This window comes from Ranitomeya variabilis, chromosome 5 (genome assembly GCF_051348905.1).
Source record: "Ranitomeya variabilis isolate aRanVar5 chromosome 5, aRanVar5.hap1, whole genome shotgun sequence".
Classification (NCBI taxonomy): domain Eukaryota; kingdom Metazoa; phylum Chordata; class Amphibia; order Anura; family Dendrobatidae; genus Ranitomeya; species Ranitomeya variabilis.
In genome coordinates this window covers 206,695,570-206,719,306 of record NC_135236.1, presented here as the reverse complement: position 1 = coordinate 206,719,306, position 23,737 = coordinate 206,695,570, and the positions used below count along the sequence as shown (strand labels likewise).

General features: G+C 44.0%; 1 protein-coding gene across 3 annotated transcripts in view; it reads left to right on the top strand.

Annotated features, from left to right (window-relative positions):
* Positions 1–23,737, top strand: part of LOC143775519 (tropomodulin-2-like) — a 77,086-nt gene that overhangs the window by 27,128 nt on the left and 26,221 nt on the right. For all 3 annotated transcript variants that reach the window (XM_077263751.1, XM_077263752.1, XM_077263753.1), the window contains 2 exons: positions 8,403–8,553; positions 22,815–22,971. In XM_077263751.1, coding sequence (XP_077119866.1) covers positions 8,428–8,553; positions 22,815–22,971 — 283 coding nt within the window. In that variant the 5' untranslated portion in view covers positions 8,403–8,427. The remainder of the gene's footprint in view (positions 1–8,402; positions 8,554–22,814; positions 22,972–23,737) is intronic.

Below are 23,737 nucleotides of genomic sequence, written 5' to 3'. Positions count from 1 at the left end.
AATTCGACCCATAGATCTTAACAGCTTTGCGTATAAGAAAAATAGGGAATAAAATATTGGATCCCAAACGTAAAAGTATCATTTTATCCAGCTTCCTATGATCTACATACCTATATGGATGGCATGGGAGGAACCCCAATATTTCGACCCTCCCGGGTCTTGTTCATGGGGTTACAGAGGCCGTCACATTCGTGGTGGGCCTGTATAGTCCTCGACGACCTGTTACGGCATGCCGCAACAGCAGGGCGCGGGAGCGCTGCTCATACAGGACATTCCCCTTCCTTGCATGCCACGCTTTACAGGACACGGGAGTGCTGCCCTAACAGGTCGTCTAGGACTATACAGGCCCACCACGAACGGGACGGCCTCTGTATTTTACAACCACGTTTCATTGAGAATCTATATGTCCCCAGCTTATTCCCTGTTAAGCGACAGTTTACATGCCAAGGGATTTATCCTCCTGCCACTCGTATATGTGTCTAATCGTGCACCAAGTAACCCAATGAATAAGACCCGGGAGGGTCGAAACGTTGGGTTTCTATCTGCACATTTTTTCTTTGTGGCAACCTGGTTTGTGAACACAATAAACTTGTAAAATACTTTTGCATCATATCAGTTCTGAGTGTGCGGTAATTTTTGATACAAGATTTCCTTTAATAGGCAGAGAATCCAGAGCATCATAATGTACCATTTATTAATATGTAGACAAAGGCGCAATGTCTTATCCTTATGTACGGCAGGGAACAAAATCTTCATGGTTGACTATTGGCTGATTGTGCTATCAGTTTTCTTCCAATTTTTACAGAAGTGCTGTAGGGAACTAAGCCTGACCACACAATATATATGAACGCCCTTACTGGTTAGATTGGCTCCATCAGTATGAAGTGTAAAGGGATTTGAATGATCAGAAACCTGCAATGCATTAGCTATCAAACATTTTTAATTGTGCAATTTTTAGTGCATTCCAAAAGTTATTTGCCTACAGACACACTCATTGGAAGCCGATGGAAATTGACACGTGAAAGTAGTGTGACGCTGCCACTGGGTTCAATGGGGACACTGTTGTTTGACAGAAGTGTGTCGTTTCAAGTAGTTTTTTATTCCAATATCAGGCTATATTTGTGGGAAAATAAAGGAAACTAATTTTTGTTTTCCATACGTTTTACTTTATTTTTCTGTGCACAAAAGACCCCTAAAAGACCCCTTTTTTGGAAGTGCATTGAACAGCAAGGTGGATTGCTGCAGAGGGGAAAAAGAAAAAAAAAATCTTTAAATCTTCAGCTTAGCGAGTGTGAACGAGCTGAGTGTGACCTGAGCGGTGTGAACGGCGGTAAGTGTGACTTGTGATTCAGTGACTTTGGATTCAGGGAGTTTCCAAGGGAGGAATTGATGTCTGTATTTTATTAATACTTTGTATTTATTTTTATTTAACGCTTTTGTCTGGTGCAATCCCCATTAGGAAATGTGCTCCACTATTGTTAATGCCATCCAGTGCACATCTTGCCACATGTATGCAGTCCTTGATAAGTCGGTCGAGGGTGCATACTGCTGTGCGAGATGTGAGCACGTTGTGCATTTGGAAGCCCAGATTCTTGATCTAAATGTGCAGCTGGCAACACTGAGATCCATAGACAATATGGAGAGGAGTCTTCTGCTCACTGAGCAGATGCTCAATGGGATAGATGAGGGGGGGATGGTAGGATGGAGCTGCAGGACAGTGAAGCAGCAAGCTGGGTGACAGTTATAAGGCCGGGTAGAGGGAAGAGTGCAAGGGAGGCTAGTCCTGATCTGGCCACCCAAAAAAGTTTGCTAAGTTGGCAGATGAGGGGTGTGCCAGTACAGGGGTAGCACTGCTGCAGCCAGGCATGTCCTCTGAAAGCTGGAGGAGTGACTGCTCCAGTAAGGAAGGAAATAGGAGAGCAGGGCAGGCCAGACAGGTGCTGGTAGTGGGGGACTCAATTATTAGGGGAACAGATAGGGCAATCTGTCACAAAGACAGGGATCATCGAACGGTGTGCTGCCTACCTGGCGCTCGAGTCCGACACATCGCTGATCGGGTGGACAGATTACTGGGAGGGGCTGGTGAGGACCCAGCGGTCATGGTGCACATTGGCACAAATGACAAAGTTAGAGGTAGATGGAAGGTCCTTAAAGATGATTTCAGGGAATTAGGCTGCAAGCGGAAAGCAAGGACCTCCAACGTGGTATTTTCTGAAATACTGCCTGTACCATGTGCCACGCCAGAGAGGCAACAGGAGATTAGGGAGGTTAATAAGTGGCTCAAGAATTGGTGTAGGAAGGAGGGGTTTGGGTTCCTGCAGAACTGGGCCAACTTCTCAGTTGGCTACAGGCTCTACGCTAGGGACGGGCTGCATCTCAATGGGGAAGGTGCAGCTGTGCTGGGGGAGAAAATGGTTAGAAGGTTGGAGGAGTGTTTAAACTAGGGATTGGGGGGGAGGGGAAGATAGTGCAGATAGAGACCTGGGAACAAATAAGGAAGATGGGGGTGGGGTTAGAACAGTTAATAATTTAAGAAAGAATAGAGGTACAGAGAGGAACATCAAGTGCATGTATACTAATGCCAGAAGCCTCGCCAACAAAATGGAGGAATTAGAATTATTGTTGTTGGAGCATAATTATGACATGGTGGGGATATCTGAAACATGGCTGGAGGAGAGCCATGACTGGGCTGTTAACTTGCAGGGTTATAGTCTGTTCAGAAATGACCGAATGGATAGGCGAGGGGGAGGAGTGTGTCTGTATGTAAAATCGTCCTTAAAACCTATCTGGCGTGATAATATAGGTGAATTTAATGAAAATGTAGAGTCCCTGTGGGTGGAGGTAAGGGGAGGGGGAAAAAATAATAAATTACTGATAGGGGTTTGTTATAAATCTCCAAAAATAATGGAAGCAATGGAGAATATCCTCGTAAAGCAAATACATGAAGCTGCGACTCAAGGAGAAGTCATTATTATGGGGAACTTCAACTACCCTGAAATAGATTGGGGAACAGAAACCTGCAGTTCCAGCAAAGGTAATCGGTTTTTGACAACTATGAGAGACAATTACCTTTTACAATTGGTTCAGGACCCAACAAGAAGGGGGGCACTGCTAGACCTAATATTAACCAACAGGCCAGACCGCATAGCAAATATAAGGGTTGGGGGTCACTTGGGGAATAGTGATCACAAAATAATAAGTTTTCATGTATCCTTTAATAAGATGTGTAGTAGAGGGGTGACAAGGACACTAAACTTCAGGAGGGCAAATTTCCAACGGATGAGAGATGATCTTGGTGCAATTAACTGGGACAATATCCTGAGACATAAAAATACACAAAGAAAATGGGAGATGTTTATTAGCATCATGGATAGGACATGTGCACAGTATATACCGTATGGGAATAAACATACTAGAAATAGGAGGAAACCAATAAGGCTAAATAGAGCTGTAAGGGGCGCAATAAGTGACAAAAAGAAAGCATTTAGAGAATTAAAGGAAGTAGGTAGTGATGAGGCATTAAATAAATACAAAAAATTAAATAAATTCTGTAAAAAGCAAATCAAGGCAGCAAAAATTGAGAGAGAGACTCATTGCCAGAAAGAGTAAAAATAATCCCAAAATAAGAGAGTAAAAATAATCCCAAAATATTCTTTAACTACATAAATAGTAAGAAACTAAAAAATGATAGTGTTGGCCCCCTTAAAAATAGTCTGGGTGAAATGGTGGATGAGGATGAGGAAAAAGCCAACATGCTAAATGACTTTTTTTTCATCAGTACTTACAAAAGAAAATCCCATGGCAGACAATATGATCAGTGATAACAAAAACTCCCCATTAAGTGTCACCTGCTTAACCCAGCAGGAAGTACGTCGGCGTCTAAAAATCACTAAAATTTACAAATCTCTGGGCCCGGATGGGATACACCCCTGAGTACTGCAGGAACTAAGTACAGTCATTGATAGACCATTATTTTTAATCTTTAAAGACTCCATAATAACAGGGTCTGTACCACAGGACTGGCATATAGCAAATGTGCCAATATTCAAAAAGGGGACAAAAACTAAACTCAGTAATTATAGGCCAGTAAGCTTAACCACCACTGTGGGTAAAATCCTGGAGGGCATTCTAAGGGATACTATACTGGAGTATCTGAAGAGGAATAACCTCATGACCCAGTGTCAGCGTGGGTTTACTAGGGACCGTTCATGTCAGACTAATTTGATCAGCTTCTATGAAGAGGTAAGTTCCGGACTGGACCAAGGGAACCCAGTGGATGTAGTGTATATGGACTTTTCAAAAGCTTTTGATACGGTGCCACACAAAAGGTTGATACATAAAATGAGAATAATGGGGATAGGGGAAAATATGTGTAAGTGGGTTAAGAGCTGGCTCGGGGATAGGAAACAAAGGGTTGTTATTAATGGAGCAGACTCGGACTGGGTCGCGGTTAGCAGTGGGGTACCACAGGGGTCAGTATTGGGCCCTCTTCTTTTTAACATATTAATGACCTTGTAGGGGGCATTCAGAGTAGAATTTCAATATTTGCAGATGACACTAAACTCTGCAGGGTAATCAATACAGAGGAGGACAATTTTATATTACAGGATGATTTATGTAAACTAGAAGCTTGGGCTGATAAATGGCAAATGAGCTTTAATGGGGATAAATGTAAGGTCATGCACTTGGGTAGAAGTAATAAGATGTATAACTATGTGCTTAATTCTAAAACTCTGGGCAAAACCGTCAATAAAAAAGACCTGGGTGTATGGGTGGATGACAAACTCATATTCAGTGGCCAGTGTCAGGCAGCTGCTACAAGGGCAAATAAAATAATGGGATGCATTAAAAGAGGCATAGATGCTCATGAGGAGAACATAATTTTACCTCTATACAAGTTGTTAGTTTGACCACACTTAGAATACTGTGCACAGTTCTGGTCTCCGGTGTATAAGAAAGACATAGCTGAACTAGAACGGGTGCAGAGAAGAGCGACCAAGGTTATTAGAGGACTGGGGGGTCTGCAATACCAAGATAGGTTATTACACTTGGGGCTATTTAGTTTGGAAAAACGAAGGCTAAGGGGTTATCTTATGTTAATGTATAAATATATGGGGGGACAGTACAAAGACCTTTCTGATGATCTTTTTAATCATAGACCTGAGACAGGGACAAGGGGGTATCCTCTACGTCTGGAGGAAAGAAGGATTAAGCATAATAACAGACGTGGATTCTTTACTGTAAGAGCAGTGAGACTATGGAACTCTCTCCCGTATGATGTTGTAATGAGTGATTCATTACTTAAATTTAAGAGGGGACTGGATACCTTTCTGGAAAAATATAATGTTACAGGGTATATACACTAGATTCCTTGATAGGGCGTTGATCCAGGGAATTAGTCTGATTGCCATATGTGGAGTCGGGAAGGAATTTTTTTCCCCAATGTGGAGCTTACTCTTTGCCACATGGTTTTTTTTTGCCTTCCTCTGGATCAACATGTTAGGGCATGTTAGGTTAGGCTATGGGTTGAACTAGATGGATTTAAAGTCTTCCTTCAACCTTAATAACTATGTAACTATGTAAAATACATTTTAACTTTTTCCTCCTTCTTGTAATCATTATTTTTATTTATCGGACTAATTTTTTTTTTATGGAGGTGGGGCTCGTAACAGCAATTCGGAAGTGCTCTCCTGAAGACGGAAGATGGGAGTTGCCTTTTTAAAGTGCCAACTTAGCAGGGATAGTTTATGAGAATTGAGTTCATTGATGATATTAGGCCACTTTTGCACAGTCTTGAACAGAATATGACCCATTTACATTACCAGGAATTGTTTTGAGCCTGCCCCACATTTGAATTTGACGATTACCATATGGGGACACATTAGGACACCGCTCGTATGTTACGCCAGTATTAAATAATGCCCCCTCTTTGTGCAAATCTTGGTATATGCATAAATCTTACGTGTTATTCCCAGTTTGTTAAAGCCGCCCCCTTCAATATTACTTCTATCATTTCAAGTCAAAGAGCAGTAAATGTTTATGAATTATTTATTTCAAGGCTTCTAATAGACTTAATGGTCTTGGAGTATCCTTTAGTTAATCTCCAGTTCTTTTAAGTGCATGGAACTAAATATAGTTTGCTTTTCTCTTGGAATTTATTACTTTTTGTCTTTTGCTCTAATAATAACACTTACATTTTCATCCAATTCTTTTGTAATCTCTTTCCAAAACTAAAATCCATTATAGACTATTGTAATGACACAAATATAGCCTAAGTGGGGGTTTACCTGCCACCTTGCCTAATTACATTTAGTGAACCATCACTTTTGCAGTACATACAATAGCAACTAAGTCACCGTGTGCTCCATAAAAAGAACTCATACTCATGTGAGCAGTCTAATAGTGGTTACTTGCACGTCCCTTTTTCTCCTGGTGCTGATCAGAGATCAATTCTGCAATGCTAGTTTGATAGTTCAATGTCCAGACATTTCTACCAGTTACATTATTGAAAGCGCAGTAAACTTGTCTGTTCTATTGTAAGTTTGGGAAATTTCCCTAATCTCCCTCACTGTAAATCGGACGTATAAATCGGACTGATATTTGAATGCAGTGCACAGACTGGACGGCAGCTCTCCCAGCCCGATGTTACACACATTGTTGTGGAACCACTGTGCAGCAGCCCAGGGAGATCCTGGAGGGTCGTAACTAAGCTACTACCTGGTTCTTCACTAGAGCCCCTGATGGTGTGGTTAGACTTGAACCCAGGTGGACTCCAGGTGCTACTCCAGGACAGTTTGCCGGAGCCTCGGCAGCTGACCCCAAAAGGGCAAGGAAGCAGGACTGGCCAGGAACTGGAAAGCAGGAGGGATGCGGCTGGTAGACAGATGCTGGATAAGGCACAAGCAGGATAGGTACAGGAACACAGAACAGACTCGGGTACAGGATCACAGGTCCACGTTCAGACTGGACAAGTGAAGATGACGGTAGATGTGTGCACAAGGCAGATCAGGCTCAGGACTGGGTAGGGATGGACAGACTCAGGAACATGTTTCAGACAGAACGGATAAGGTCAGATGCAGACAGGATGGACAGGATCAGGTTCAGGGAGCACAGGTACAGGACCTTACAACTATGTAGCAGGATACACAATGATAACTAAAGTTGCTAAGGCACCTCCCAATAGAGGAGGGTATCTTAAATATCAGGTGTCTCCAAGCTATTGGCTGGGGATGTTTTCAAAAGCGCATGACTACTCCTTTACGTACGCCCTAAGCGCACTCCCAGAAGACCTGCGTGCCGTGCGCAGGTCCTAGGAGGAAACAGACACTGTGGGTAAGTGAATATTCCGGCGTCTCTGCTGGGAGGAGGAAGAGGACTCATGCAGGAGAGCCAGCGCTGTTCTAACACCCGAGCATGACAGCTGCATGTCTGACTGCGCCCTGTAGACAGTCATAAAGAGTAGTTACATATGCTGCATTATTTAAGGACTCTAGGGAGGTCATCTACATTACTATAACTGTCAGATATGTATAATGCACAATTTCAGTTGCATATAGTACATAAGCCAATGACAATGGTGGCACAGTGTTAAGAGGTGTAACTTACAGCTTCTGGGTCCCAATACAAGGTCTGCAATGAGACTGGTCTTCTCATATGGTTCCTAGATAGAATTGGTGCTAATAAATTCACAGTACCCTATCCATCATCATGATAGTAATCTGTGGTCTCTGGATGAGAGTAAGGAAAAATGCCTCCTACTTGCCAGCATCTAAGACTCTTCCTTTGATTAGCCAGGCCTAGCTCGATGTCATAGCGTGATGCACATGGGATGTTGCACCAGGCTGGTTAATCAAAAGAAGAGCCACTGATGCTGTTATGTAAGAGGCGGTTCTCAGGGCTCCCGTCCAGCAGCCACAGATTACTAAACTGAGGTGGCCTATGGACCTGGTACGGTGAATCGGTTGGCATCAACACTCATCCTGGACCTTAGTGTGACCTCTGCACTCTCCATAGTTGCCCCCGTCTGTATTAGGTTTATTAAACAATTAAAATTAATACAGTTATGCTTGTTTTCTCCCCACTGGCTCCACATACAGTATTCTTGCTTTCACTCTTGTTTTACCAAGGCAAGTGGTTGATTAACTTCTAATACTATTCCAATATGTCAGTTCTAATGTTCTCCATCTCCAGTAATGTCCGCTGTTTGATTGCTGCAGTTTAGAAACAGATACCAATAAGATTGGCAGTAATAATAATCATCACCCATTTCAGATGCTCTTTCTGCTTAGACTCCAGTAGATTACAAGTGTGAGGAGGAGGCTTACAGGACAGTCATCTCCACATTCAGTCTATACCCTCATTCATTGGCTAAAATCGTCTGTGATTGTCTTCTATTATTACAGGAGAACCACTCCGGATCATTCAGTCATGTCTCTGCCATTCAGGAAAGACTTTGACAAGTATAAGAATATAAACGAGGATGAAATTCTGAATAAATTATCGGAGGAAGAATTAAAGCAGTTGGAGAATGTTCTGGAGGAGATGGATCCTGAGGTATGTGCATTGAGCAAGTAGATGCCGTATTTCTGCATCTGATGTTTGCATGGTATCGCTCCTCTCTGGGGCACCTATTCTAACTTGACATGACATCATTAATGTTTGCTAACAATTCCTGATGAGAAAAATAGGAACGTTTGGCACTGTCAAGAGATAAAGGACTTAAAAATTGCAGGACTCACCCTCTGGTAGGGGATTCGAAGGTGCTCTACTTGGAAATGTAAGTACGAATAGTCCACATAATCCAGAAAAGAACCATCCACCAACCATTAAAAAGCTTTACTTTAAATCATCGATAAAACTACATACTCTGGGATTAGTGGGATGTGTGGAAACGATGGCCGTTTTGTGGTATAACAAACACTTTTAAAGTTCCCGGTGCTAAGCGGGGATCTCACCGCAGCTCAGCCCGGCTGGGAACGGAGCCCAGTGACCAGAGGTAACCTCTATGACATCGCCCCTGGTCACTGAGCGCTCACGTTGCTAGTGGGGATCTCGCCGCAGCTCAGCCGGCTGGGAACAGAGCCCAGTTACCGGAGGCAACTATGACGTCACCCCGGTCAGTGACGCTGCGTTCCCAGCAGCTCATTCACCAGTGGTTCTCAGCCTGGATGGTCGCATCTTGGCACTGTCCAGGTTGAAAATTATCCCCCAGAAATGGATTACGACGTGGGACAGAATGATGGACAGGTATGGTATATTGTTTTTTATTTTATTTTTATTACTGGAGATTGATGGCTTTGGTGAAATTAGGCAAGGTCGTAAGTATGGTTTAATTGAGAATATTAAAGGAGTCTGCGTCATTTTTTCAATTAAAAGACTTTATTCTGGCTGTGTCTTTACAATATAACTATAGGATTAGTAATTAGTAGGTGCCTTGTAGACACCTCTCCATTACTAAGCCGTTTGCTTGGTCACCTGACAATACAAAGATGGCATCAACCCCACAAATATGAACCCCACTTGCCACCGCTATAGGGCAAAGCACCAGAATTGGCACATCTATATATATATGAGGCATCGTGATTACTCGCTAATCCCGCCCCCTGCACAGTAGCTCTGTCCCCCACCACATCACCACAGTAGCTCCGCCCTCCACCACATCACCACACATTATCCTGCCCCCACCCCATTACCACACACAATCCCGCCCCCACCACATCGCCACACACAATCCTGCCCCCCCAGCACATCACCACACATTATCCCGCCCCCCCAGCACATCACCACACACAATCCCGCCCCCCAGCACATTACCACACATAATCCCACCCCCCACCACATCACCACACATAATCCCGCCCCCCCAGCACATCACCACACATAATCCCACCCCCCACATCACCACACATAATCCAGCCCCACCACCACATCACCACACAGTCCCGCCCCTCCACCACATCACCACACATAGTCCTGCCCCCCACCACATCACCACATAATCCCGCCCCTCCACCACATCACCACACATAATCCCGCCCCCCCCACCACATCACCACATAATCCCGCCCCCTCACCACATCACCACACATAATTCCGCCCCCCCACATTACCACACATAATCCCGCCCCCCACCACATCACCACACATAATCCCGCCCCCCCACCACATCACCACACATAATCCCGCCCCCCACCACATCACCACACATAATCCCGCCCCCCCACCACATCACCACATAATCCCGCCCCTCCACCACATCACCACATAATCCCACCCCTCCACCACATCACCACACATAATCCCGCCTTCCACCACTTCACCACACATAATCCCACCCCTCACCACATCACCACACATAATCCCGCCCCTCCACCACATCACCACACATAATCCCGCCTCCCCTCCACATCACCACATAATCCCGCCCCCCACCACATTACCACAGATAATCCCGCCCCCCCACCACATTACCACAGATAATCCTGCCCCCCCACCACATTACCACACATAATCCCGCCCCCCACATTACCACACGAGGCTCCATCTCCACACATTACCAGACGAGGCTCCGTCTCCACACATTACCACACGAGGCTCCGTCCCCCCACATTACCACACTAAGCTCCGTCCCCCCACATTACCACACGAGGCTCCGTCCCCCCACATTACCACACGAGTCTCCGTCCCCACACATTACCACACGAAGCTCCGTCCCCACACATTACCACACGAGGCTCCGTCCCCACACATTACCACACGAGGCTCCGTCCCCCCACATTACCACACGAGGCTCCGTCCCCCCCACATTACCACACGAGGCTCCGTCCCCCCACATTACCACACGAGGCTCCGTCCCCCCACATTACCACACGAGGCTCCGTCCCCCCACATTACCACACGAGGCTCCATCCCCACACATTACCACACGAGGCGATTATTATTGTTATTAACTTCATTTTAAGTTAATTTACCATCTGCGTAAGCGCTATTGAGTGTTGTCATTATTTACTTTAGTTTAATCACCAGCAGCATTAATTACATAGCAATGAGCGTGCCAAGTGTTAGCTGGCTGGAAACAGCTAGTCTAATAGATGTGACTTTTCTGGGCAGCTGTGGGCTGCTATTTTTAGGAAGGGTGGGGTCAATATCCATGCCCCTTACCAGCCTGAGAATACCAGCCCCCAGCTGTGAGCTTTAGCTTTAGCTGGTTGTCAAAAATGGGGGGGGGGGACCCCACTCCATTTTTTTTAATTATTTATTTAAATAATTAAAAAAAAACAGCGTGGGGACCCTTCTATTGTTAACCAGCCTTGCTGAAGCTGACAGTTAAGGTTTGCAGCCCCCAGCTGTGTGTTTTGCCTGGCTGGTTATAGAAAATACAGGGGAACCCACGACTTTTTTCATTTATAGCGCAGGCGGCGGCTGATGAATACCTCCATCAGCCGCCCCTGCTGTCACGGTATGAGCAGCAGCAGGGGTAGACTGATGGGAGTAATAGTCCCATCAACACCTGCTGTCTCTTTTATCACTTAACTATAACTCTCCCCTTTCTCCAGAGCAGGGCAGAATTCTGAGAGCAGTGTTCAGCACCCAGCGCCGGGGAACAGCGCTTATTGTAACGCTTCTTCCCCGGCACCGATGCATATCACACAGATGACATCCATGTGTGTTATGTGTATGCATGTGTGCTGGACATTTTGTGGCTCGTGTTGACATTAAAAAATGGACATGTCAGCGTGTTTTGCCCACGGACACATGGTCCATGGAAACACACTGACATGTGCACAGACCCATTCACTTGAATAGGCAAATAGCGCTCCGTTCCTTCCAAGTCTCTCCATATGGCTAAGTAGTACTGTGCAGCCACATATGAGGTATTGGCACTTTCAGTAGAAATTGTGGGACAAATTTTGGTGCCATTTTTACCGACTTTTTGTGTGAAAATGTAAAATCTTTGGCTAAAAAAAATTTTGGTGGTAAAAATGTAGTTATTCTGTCTTCACTTCCCAATGGTATAAAATTCTGTGATACACCCATGGTGTCAATGTGATCACTGCACCCCTAGATGAATTCATTGAGAGGTGTAGTTCGTAAAATGGGGTCACTTATGGGGGTTCTGCTGTTCTGGCACCTCATGGGCTCTCCCAGTGGGTTATGGCACCTGCGAACCATAACAGTAAAGTCTGGAGCTCCTTGCCTTCTGAGCTTTGCACTGTGCCTGAAAAATATTTCCCGATTACATGTAGGTTATTGGCACACTCAGGAAAAAATGGACCTCAGTTTGTTGTAAAAAAAAATGTACTACTAGCCCTTAGAAAAATTAAAAACTTGGGGCTAAAACAACATTTTAGTGGTAGAATTGTAATTTATTCTTTCTTCACCGCTCAGTGGTATAAAAATCTGTGAGGCTCATGTGGTGTCAATATGATCACTGCACCCCTAGATAAATTCATTGGGAAGTGTAGTTTGAGAAATGAGTTCACGTATAGGTTTTTTGTTGTTGTTTTGGCACCTCAAGGGCTCTGCCAATGTGACATTTGTGGAAAAAATATGATTTATTTAAATTGTAATGCTTTACTTTATAAACTTCTGTGAAGCACTTGGGGATTCAAAGCGCTCACCACACATCTAGATAAGTTCCTTGGGCAGTCTAGTTTCCAAAATGGTGTCACTTGTGGGGGGTTTCCACTGTTTAGGCACATCAGGGGCTCTCTAAACGCAACATGGTGTCTGATCTTAATTCCAGCCAATTTTGCATTGAAAAAGTAAAACGGTGCTCCTTCCCTTCCGAGATCTGCCATGTGCCCAAACAGTGGTTTATCCTCACAAATGGGGTATCAGTGTATTCAGGACAAATTGCACAACAACTTTTGGGGTCCAATTTCTCCTGTTACCCTTGGGAAAATAAAAAATTGGGGGCGAAAATATAATTTTCATGGAAAAAATGATTTTTTATTTTTACGGCTCTAAGTTATAAACTTCTGTGAAGCACTTGGGGGTTCAAAGTGCTCACCAAACATCTAGATAAATTCCCTGGGGGGCCCAGTTTCCAAAATGATGTCACTTGTGGGGGGTTTCCACTGTTTAGGTACATCAGGGGCTCTCCAAATACTATATGGTGTCTGATCTTAATTCCAGCCAATTTTGCATTTAAAAAGTAAAACGGTGTTCCTTCCCTTCCGAGCTCTGCCATGCGCCCAAACAGTTTTTTACTCCCACATATGGGGTATCAGCGTACTCAGGACAAATTAAACAACAACCTCTGTGGTCCAATTTTTCCTGTTACCCTTGGTACAATAAAAAAATGGGATCTGAAGTAAATTTTTTGTTATAAAAAGGTAAATGTTCAATTTTTTTTAAACATTTCCAAAATTCCTGTGAAACACCTGAAGGGTTAATAAACTTCCTAAATGTGGTTTTGAGCACCTTGAGGGGTGCAGTTTTTAGAATGGTGTCACTTTTGGGTATTTTCTATCATATAGACCCCTCAAAGTGACTTCAAATGTGAGGTGGTCCCTAAAAAAAAGGTGTTGTAAAAATGAGAAATCGCTGTTTAACTTTTTACCCTTATAACTTCCTCCCCAAAAAAATTTTGGTTCCAAAATTGTGCTGATGTAAAGTACACATGTGGGAAATGTTACTTACCGTATTAAGTATTTTGTGTGACATATCCCTGTGATTTAAGGGCATGAAAATTCAAATTTGAAAAATTGCAAAATTTTTGCCAAATTTCCATTTTTTTCACAAATAAAAGCAAGTCATATCAAATAAATTTTACCGCTAACATGAAGTACAATATGTCTTGGAAAAAAACAATCTCATAATCACCGGGATTCAATGAAGCGTTTCAGAGTTATAACCTCATAAAGGGACAGTGGTCAGAAATGTAAAAATTGACCTGGCCATTAACATGCAAACCACCCTCGGGGGTAAAGGGGTTAACATCAGCCTCCTGCTGTTGACTTTCCCTCAGCTGGTTAGGAAAATTAAGGGGGACCCCACGATATTTTTTCAATTTAAAAATTTATTTTGTAAACGCAATACACAGACTTCCGCTGCTGACTAAAAGTCTCATCAGCGTCGCCTGGTTTCGCTTATCGCAGGGAAACCAGGCGACAATGATGAGAGCTGCATTCAGTGCCCAGAGTCTGGGAACAGCGCTAACTGAACTGCTTTTTCCCAGGCGCCGATACGTGTCACTGATGCGGCACACGCATGCCACACATATGTTACACATGGACATGGATCGCATCGGTACTGTTTTTTTTTCAGTACTGGAAATATCAGAACGTGTGAAGGAGGCCTAAGTATAATCACATAATGGCGCTTTTTTTACTTTTTTTTTTACATGGATTTTAAAGTTGATCTGCTTCCCAATGGGTTTAAATCATATTTGAATACTTTTTAAGGCCTCCTTCACATGTCCGTGTTTCCAGTAAGCATTGATGACACTGATGGTAAAAACAGACACACTGATGGTACACCGGTACTGTGTTTTCAGGTTCATGTTTAAATAGACGAGTGAAGGAGGCCTAGTATGGATTTTGAAGTGGATCTATTTTAAAAATCGATTAAAAAGAACCCTGTGTGAAGATGTCTGCAGATGTTTCTTAAGAGAAAAAAACAGTCTTAAAGTTAATTGCATTTTTATCCTGTCAATGTACCCAATATTTTCCATATACAGCAGATCAGCTGGTGACTTCTGTCACTTTGTATAACTAGTATGGCAGGAGATCAGTATAACAGAATAATAGGAAGCCTGTAATTTATGTAAATATATGCATTTTGCCAATGGCATGTACTAAACATAGACAAGCCACTTCAACGTCATTCTAACCGTCCCATCACACACTCAAGATGCATGGCTGCTTTGATCTAATTAATACCAGTCATGTTACTTGCGAGATCTTAATTGCACGGCTTTCATTTTACATTCTCTTGGATGCTGTCTACAACTCTCCTGCATGCTGGCAGCCATTCTTCCCGCAGAAGCCAAGAACAACACTGAAAAACTCTTTATTGACTGCAAAGTCACCTTAGCTGGGAACAAATGACTCCTCCTGAAATGAAACATGTGCTGGTTTTAGGGAAGGAAAATGTGTAGACATTTCCATTCCATCAGGTAAATGAGTAATCTCAGTTTTCTCATAATGCATTGGGACGAAAAATAGAAAGTGATGTAGCTGTGTGTCTGATTCCAGATCAACACGTGTTAATCTTTAGTGGTGCCTAACAAATATCTAAATGGGTAACCCTTTTATTACCATAGCATTCTTTTCTTGAAGAATAAAGCAGGAGATGTATTCAGGGAATGTATTGGAAACCAAGAGGTGGTCTACATTGGCATTTCCCATTACCACTGGAGTATAGTGCTTGGCAAGCACTCACTTTTACAGAAAATGTTCACCAATATACACTGCTCAAAAAAATAAAAGGAACACTAAAATCCCACATCCTAGATATCATTGAATTAAATATTCCAGATGTAAATCTGTATTCATTACATAGTGGAATGTGTTGAGAGCAATAAAACCTAAAAATTATCAACATAAATCACAACTAATATCCCACGGAGGTCTGGAGTTGGAATGATGCTCAAAATTAAAGTGGAAAATGAAGTTACAGGCTGATCCAACTTCAGTGGAAATGCCTCCAGACAAAGAAATGATGCTTAGTAGCGTGTGTGGCCTCCACGTGCGTGTATGACCTCCCTACAACTCCTGGGCATGCTCCTGATGAGGCGGCGAATGGTCTCCTGAGGGACCTCCTCCCAGACCTGAGCTAAGGCATCCGCCAACTGCTGGACAGTCTGTGGTGCAACGTGACATTGGTGGATGGTGCGAGGCATGATGTCCCAGATGTGTACAATCGGATTCAGGTCTGGGGAACGGGTGGGCCAATCCATAGCTTCAATGCCTTCATCTTGTAGGCACTGCTGACACACTCCAGCCACATGAGGTCTGGCATTGTCCTGCATTAGGAGGAACCCAGGGCCAACCACACCAACATATGGTCTCACAAGGGGTCTGAGGATCTCCTCTCAGTACCTAATGGCAGTCAGGCTACCTCTGGCGAGCACATGGAGGGCTGTGCGGCCCTCCAACGAAATGCCCCACGCCATTACTGACCCACTGCCAAACCAGTCATTCTGAAGGAAGTTGCAGGCAGCAGATCGCTCTCCACGGCATCTCCAGACTCTGTCACATGTGCTCAGTGTGAACCTGCTTTCATCTGTGAAGAGCACAGGGCGCCAGTGGTGAATTTGTCAATCCTGGTGTTCTGTGGCAAATGCCAAGTGTCCTGCACAGTGTTGGGCTGTGAGCACAACCCCCATCTGTGGACGTCAGGCACTCAGGCCATCCTCATGGAGTCTGTTTCTAACCATTTGTGCAAACATATGCACATTTGTGGCCTGCTGGAGATCATTTTGCAAGGCTCTGGCAGTGCTCCTCCTGTTCCAACTTGCACAAAGGCTGAGGTAGTGGTCCTGCTGCCGGGTTGTTGCCCTCCTACGGCTCCCCTCCACGTCTCCTGGTGTACTGGCCTGTCTCCTGGTAGCACCTCCAGCCTCTGGACACTACCCTGACAGACACAGCAAACCTTCTTGCCACAGCTCACAGTGATGTGCCCTCCTGGATGAGCTGCACTATTTGAGCCACTTGTGTGGGTTGTAGAGTCCGTCTCATGCTACCACGAGTGTGAAAGCACAACCAACATTCAAAAGTGACCAAAACATAAGCCAGAAAGCATTGGTACTGAGATGTGGTCTGTGGTCCCCACCTGCAGAACCACTCCTTTATTGACTGTCTTGATAATTGCCAACAATTTCCATCTGTTGTCTATTCCATTTGCACAACAGCATGTGAAATTGATTGTCAATCAGTGTTGCTTCCTAAGTGGACAGTTTGATTTCACAGAAGTTTGATTTACTTGGAGTTATATTCTGTTGTTTAAGTGTCCCCTTTATTTTTTTGAGCAGTGTATGTTGTCTACTAAAAACATTGGTCCCAGGTTTGCCAAAACGATACAAACTCTGACTGTGCCAGTATAACCCTTTAATTATCAAGATTATTTTTCCTATTTTGACATACACAAAAAAACCCTGAGATTAAAATTAAGAAACACAAAGACCGCTCCCACCTTGAGGATGGCACAAGGACAGACACAGACATGCCGGAGACTTGAAATTAATTTTCTCAAAATTTGGTAAAACAGTATACGCATTGGCACAGTCTTTTTTTTTTTTGTCTGCACATCTATATTGTGGTCTCGACACCGCCTCTGACACCGCCTCCCCTGCTGCGCTGTGTTACGGAGGCCTCCACTTCACCCACACCCCTTGCCCCGGCAACAGACATGGTGGAGGAGTGGGTCTTCTCCTTTCTTCAAACTGCACCTTTAACCCAATCCCACCTGTACCCTCCCTTATCCTCCCCTCTTTTGAAGTCCATTCTGTAAGCATCTACTCTCCCTCCAACCTCCAAGTGGCCATCATATACCGACCTCCAGGCCTGGCCACTGCCTTTATTGACCAATTCTCCACCTGGCTTCTTCACTTTCTCTCTGCTGACATTCCCACCATCATCATGGGTGACTTCAACATGCCCATTGATACCCTTCAGTCAACAGCCTCCAAACTTCTGTCCCTTACCTCATCCTTTGGACTTACTCAGTAGTCCTCCGCAGCCACCCACACAGACGGACATACATTAGACCTAGTATTCACCCGTCTCTGCTCTCTATCTAACTTCACAACCTCCCCTCTCCCTCTATCCGACCACCATCTGCTCACCTTCTCATCCCTGTCCTCCTCACCGGTCACCCATGTCCAGCAACATGCGCACCCCCGCAGAAACCTTGCACACCTAGACACCCACACACTCTCTGACTCCATCCTACCACTGGCATCCATATCCTCACTCCACGACACAGAAACTGCTACTGCTTTCTACAATGCCACTCTCGCATCAGCTATTGACACGGTTGCCCTTCTCGTCCATGGCAGAGTGCGACGTATCAATAGACAACCTTGGCACAATAACACCACTAAAAAGCTCCGGCAAGTGTCCAGGGTTGCGGAGCGGTGTTGGAAGAAAACACATTCGCAAGATGATTTCACTGTATTCAGACAAGCAACACTCGCTTTTAAATCTGCTCTCACCTCTGCTAAACAGGCCTACTTCACAACCCTCGTATCTTCTCTATCCTACAACCCCAAACAGTTATTCAAAACCTTTAACTCCCTCCTCCGCCCCCCCACTGCCCCCTCCAACCTCCCTCATCTCTGCTGAGGACTTTGCCACACACTTTAAAAATAAGATCGACCAGACAAGGCAAGTCTTCATTGTTCAACCACCACAACCCCTTTGTATACCAGACCAATGCCCAAACCCCATAACCTCCCTTTTCAACATCACTGAAGGGGGGTTTAATTCTCTCCTCTCCAAATCGCACCTCGCCACCTGTGCGCTCGACCCCATCCCATCCCACCTCCTCCCCAACCTCACCACCACACTTATCCCATCCCTAACCCACCTCTTCAACCTATCACTAACTTCTGGCACCTTCCCTTCTGCTTTCAAACATGCCACAATCACGCCTATCCTTAAAAAGCCAACCCTCGATCCAACTGCTATGTCCAGCTATAGCCCAATATCGCTGCTCCCATTCGCTTCCAAACTCCTGGAGCAGCACGTCCATGCTGAACTTTCCTCCCACCTCTCATCTAAATTGCTCTTTGACAATCTACAATCTGGTTTCCGCCCCATCACTCAACTGAGACAGCCCTGACCAAAATCACTAACGACCTACTTACCGCCAAAGCTAATAGACAATACTCTGTACTCCTCCTTCTAGACCTGTCCTCTGCTTTCGAAACAGTTGACCACTGCCTCCTACTACAGATCCTCTCCTCCTTTGGCATCAAAGACCTCGCCCTATCCTGGATCTCCTCGTACCTTTCCAACCGCACATTCAGCGTCTCCCACTCCCACACTACCTCCTCATCCCACCCTCTCTCTGTTGGAGTCCCCCAAGGCTCTGTTCTAGGACCCCTACTCTTCTCAATCTATACACTTGGCTTGGGACAACTCAAAGTCCCATGGATTCCAGTACCACCTCTATACTGATGACACTCAGATCTACCTCTCTGGCCCAGATGTCACATCTCTGCTGTCCAGAATCCCAGAGTGTCTATCAGCCTTATTTTCCTTCTTCTCCTCTCGCTTCCTCAAACTCAATGTGGACAAATCTGAACTCCTCTTTCCTCCATCCCATAGATCTTCCTTACCTGACCTATCTATCACAATCAATGACATCATGCTTTCCCCCGTACCGGTAGTCCGCTGCCTCGGAGTAACCTTCTACTCTGCCCTGTCCTTCAAACCACACATCCAAGCTCTGTCCACCTCCTGTCGCCTCCAGCTCAAAAATATCTCCAGAATCCTTCCTTTCCTCAACCGTCAATCTACTAAAATGCTTGTGTATGCCCTTATCTCCCACCTTGACGACTGCAACCATGAAATCAATGGTGCTATATAAATAAATAATATTATTATTATTATTATTATTATTATTATTATTATAGAGTTCACTTGACACAATTGGCACAAATTTTAACAGTTACACTACTAAACAGTGACATTGAGCTTGGAGGTTGCACTACTGTACAGTGGCATTGAGCTTGGAGGTTGCACTACTATAGCGTGACATTGAGTTTGGAGATTAAATTACTAAACGGAGGCATTGAGCATGGAGGCTGCACTACTATACAGATGCATTGAGCTTGGAGGTTGCACTACTATGCAGTGGCATTGAGCTTGGAGGTTAGACCACTATACAGTGGCATTGAGCTTGGAGGTTACACTACTGTACAGTGGCATTGAGCTTGGAGGCTAGACCACTATACAGTGGCATTGAGCTTGAAGGTTACACTACTGTACAGTGGCATTGAGCTTGGAGGCTAGACCACTATACAGTGGCATTGAGCTTGAAGGTTACACTACTATAAAGTGATATTCAACTTAGAGGCTACTCATATAGAGTGACATTGAGCTTGGAGGTTGCGCTGCTATACAATGGCATTGTGCTTGTAGGTTACACTACTATACAGTGGCATTGAACTTGGAGGCTACACTACTATAGAGGGACATTGAGCTTAGAGGGTGCAGTACTATACTGTGGCATTCAGCTTGGAGGTTACACTACTATACCATGGCATTGAGCTTGGAGGTTACATTACTGTACAGTGACATTGAGCTTGGAGGCTACTCTACTATAGAGTGACATTGAGCTTGGAGGCTACACTACTTGACAGCGGCATTTTACTTGGAGGCTACACTATTATAGAGTGACATTGTGCTTGGAGGTTACATTACTATGCAATGGCATTGAGGTTAGAGGTTATACTTCTATACAATTTTATACAATATGAGCTTGGAAGTTGCACTGCTATACTGTGGCATGGAGTTTGGAAGTTACACTACTATACAGTGGCATTGAGCTTGAAGGTTACACTACTATACAATGGCATTGAGCTTGGAGGTTAGCCTATTATTGAGTGACATTGAGCTTGGAAGTTACACCACTATACTGTGGCATTGAGCTTAGAGGTTACATTACTAAACAGTGGCATTGAGCTTATTATAACACTACTATACAGATGTATGGAGCTTGGCGGTTACACTACTATATAGTAGCATTGAGGTTGGAAGTTACACTACTAAAAAAGTGGCATTGAGTTTGGAGGTTACATTACTATATACTGTGTGACAAGGTGACTGGTAAAGTACTGGAGGGGAGATATGCATCACTGAGGATGTTCGCTTCAGTAATATAAACCTGTGGAAAATGCTCCAGCACGCTAAGTGATGAGAGGGGTTAATCGGCCATGTTAAGGGCTCTTTTTTTTTTGTAAACAGCTGAAGAGTATTGGGAAAAAATGTTCACCATATCTCCACCGTAGGGTGGGGTCTAGAAGGTAAATGGTCAGCCTTCTGAATCATTTAGCGTTCGGTATGCCTGGAGACGAGAGCTCCAGAACTGTGCTATATGTTATTGTATTGTTTTTCCTTTATGTCAGAAAGGCCATGTTAAAAAGTACCTTTTTTAATAAACCAGTAGAAGACTCTAACGAGAAACTTTCCTGTGTCTACCTTTGTGAGCAGCCGAGGAAGCCAACCTACCACAAGTTGCATGGCTTTTAGCAGTTATAGTATTTTATAAGAAAAAGCTCTATTACATAAACAGCCCAATAGCCCAACATCTTGATGTTAAAGGTGATTGTCGCAGAACACCTTGCATTAGAATACATTTGGAGCAGGAAACAACAGAATGCGTATGTATACACCGGGATCATCAATATTCAGAGACATATACATTCCCAGAGGTTCTTCTGGTGCAAGTCACTGTTCTTGGTCTCTCAGCACCCCCAACTTTTTTACTCAAGACCAACCTAGAACAGAGTGTTGTTGTCCTGGAATTTATTTGCTTGAATAATATGCCATATAGTGCCCACGTAATAGTATTCAGCAGCCACATAAGGGATCTAATGAATTGAATTAGGAACATTTTTCCTTGTGGATATGAAACAGAGGTAACGCACTGTCACGGATCCCACAGTGCTGCCACCAATTTGTCACATAACCGCTCTCAGCACACGACTTGGGGTTGCGCCTGCAAGGGTTAATCTACCCTCTCTCAGTCCAGCATTCAACCTCTGTCCTATGCTGTAATGGGAGCCTAAATCACACACCGACTCAGGCCACACACCCACTGATACACGCTGCCACCACTCACCGAACACACAGGCGATGAGTCCCGGAAATATTACTACTACGGTCTGCTAATCATAAGGAACAGCCTTTACTTTAAGGCTATGGATTCTTTAGAACATACAAGGTTCAACTTGTTAAAGTTTTATGCTTTAATACAAAAGGTACAGTGCTTACAATAAAGAAAAAATATATAAAAATATGGTAATAAAAAGACATACAAATATGCAAAACACTTATAAAATAAACAGGAGAAAACCTACAGAAATAGTTAACTTTGTAGTCTGCTTTCTGCTCCCTGAGGGGGGGTGAATATGGACTGGAACACATCAGCTAGGCTGCCCCTCAATCTGTGAACACGATTCTATGTATACAGACCTGATTTATTGAGTCACCAAGGAGGTCAGATTTCTAGACCAGCCTCTCAGGTTAATATTATAATTGCTTGTTTTTTCATTGGCCCATGGCCACTCCACCAATGAATATATTATTTTCTCTGAAATTCTTGGTGTAAAGTTTCCCACAGATAGTGTCAGGCTGTAATTGACATCTCTCTTCAAAAGAGCTAGAAGGTGTGAAATGTTTCCCCTTCATCCTGGTTCCCAGCAGACCCCCTGTCGAGATTGGAGACAGTAGACTGCTTCCTCTGGATAACATATGTTGTGATCTTTGTGAGACCAGCAGTTTCAGGGCAGATGTTAAACTACTGCTGGTCACACATATAAACCTATACATATTTCACTACATACATATATACCTATACATATTTCGCTACACGCACAAGGGCAGATTATTATCCACTGGAAGTAAATCATGAAAGTGCTTTTGAATGACTGCAAAAAAGAGATCTTGAAAACCATGAGAAAAATGGCTGTGCAAAGTGCATTATTATAGAACCTGTCATCAATGACTAACATCTAATTTCTGCAATCATAATATCTCTTTAATGCACCTAGACTAAGCCTAATATGCACAAAGCACACTAACAAATTGTAACTAGCTTTGAGGAGCATAAACAGTCTAAAACCTTTTATTGATTTTCAGAATGCCCTATTACCTGCTGGGTTCCGACAGAAGGATCAGACAACAAAGGAAGCGTCTGGGACATTTGACAGAGAACATCTTCTGTCTTATCTGCAGAAAGAAGCTATGGAGCATCAAGACCGGGAGGACTATGTGCCCTTTACTGGGGAAAAGAAAGGTAATGGAACCAGTGTTAGTAGTTCCGACCACTTGTGATCATTTACATGTGATGATGGGTAACATGATGTCTCTTACAGTTTAAATAGGTCCTGTCACCAGGTCAAAAGAGACCAGTTTTTATTTTATTCCCATTGCTTCCCAGAGTATTACTGTCCATCACTCATTTATAGAGTGAGCGGTAGAAGTGTTGCCTTTCTGTACGTTACTCTGCGTTTGTTGATCCCATAGACATCTCCATTGTGGTGAATGGAATGACGGGCATGTCACTAATCTACCGCAGATGGCGGTAACGCGGCCCATCCAGGAAGGCGGTGATTATGGGTTCAGCTACACTCTAAATACACTTTATAGATTTTTCTTATAGTCATCCCTAGACACAAGGCTGCTTAAACTCAGCTTCTGCACGGATTTTTCTTGATCTTAATTATTCATCAGTTCATAAACGAGATTTTTATTCTAAGCATTTTTATACATTTAATAGAAATAGATTCTGTGAGACGGCATAGAGGATGGTCTTAGGTTGTCCACCTCCATTTTCCATCCCTTCCTTCTATGCAAGCCTCCCCATCCTCTCCAAACCCCCTCCACTTGTCTTACTATTTTTGTTCTGAGTCATAGATCAAAATTACCCACACAAGTCCATGGGTCTGTGAAAATCACGGACTGCACACGGATAAAATCTTTCTGCAATCCATGTGCTCCCTGTGTCTTACATTGCAATGTATATAGAAGCTCTGCAGGGTTTTTTCCCATTAAAAAATCAC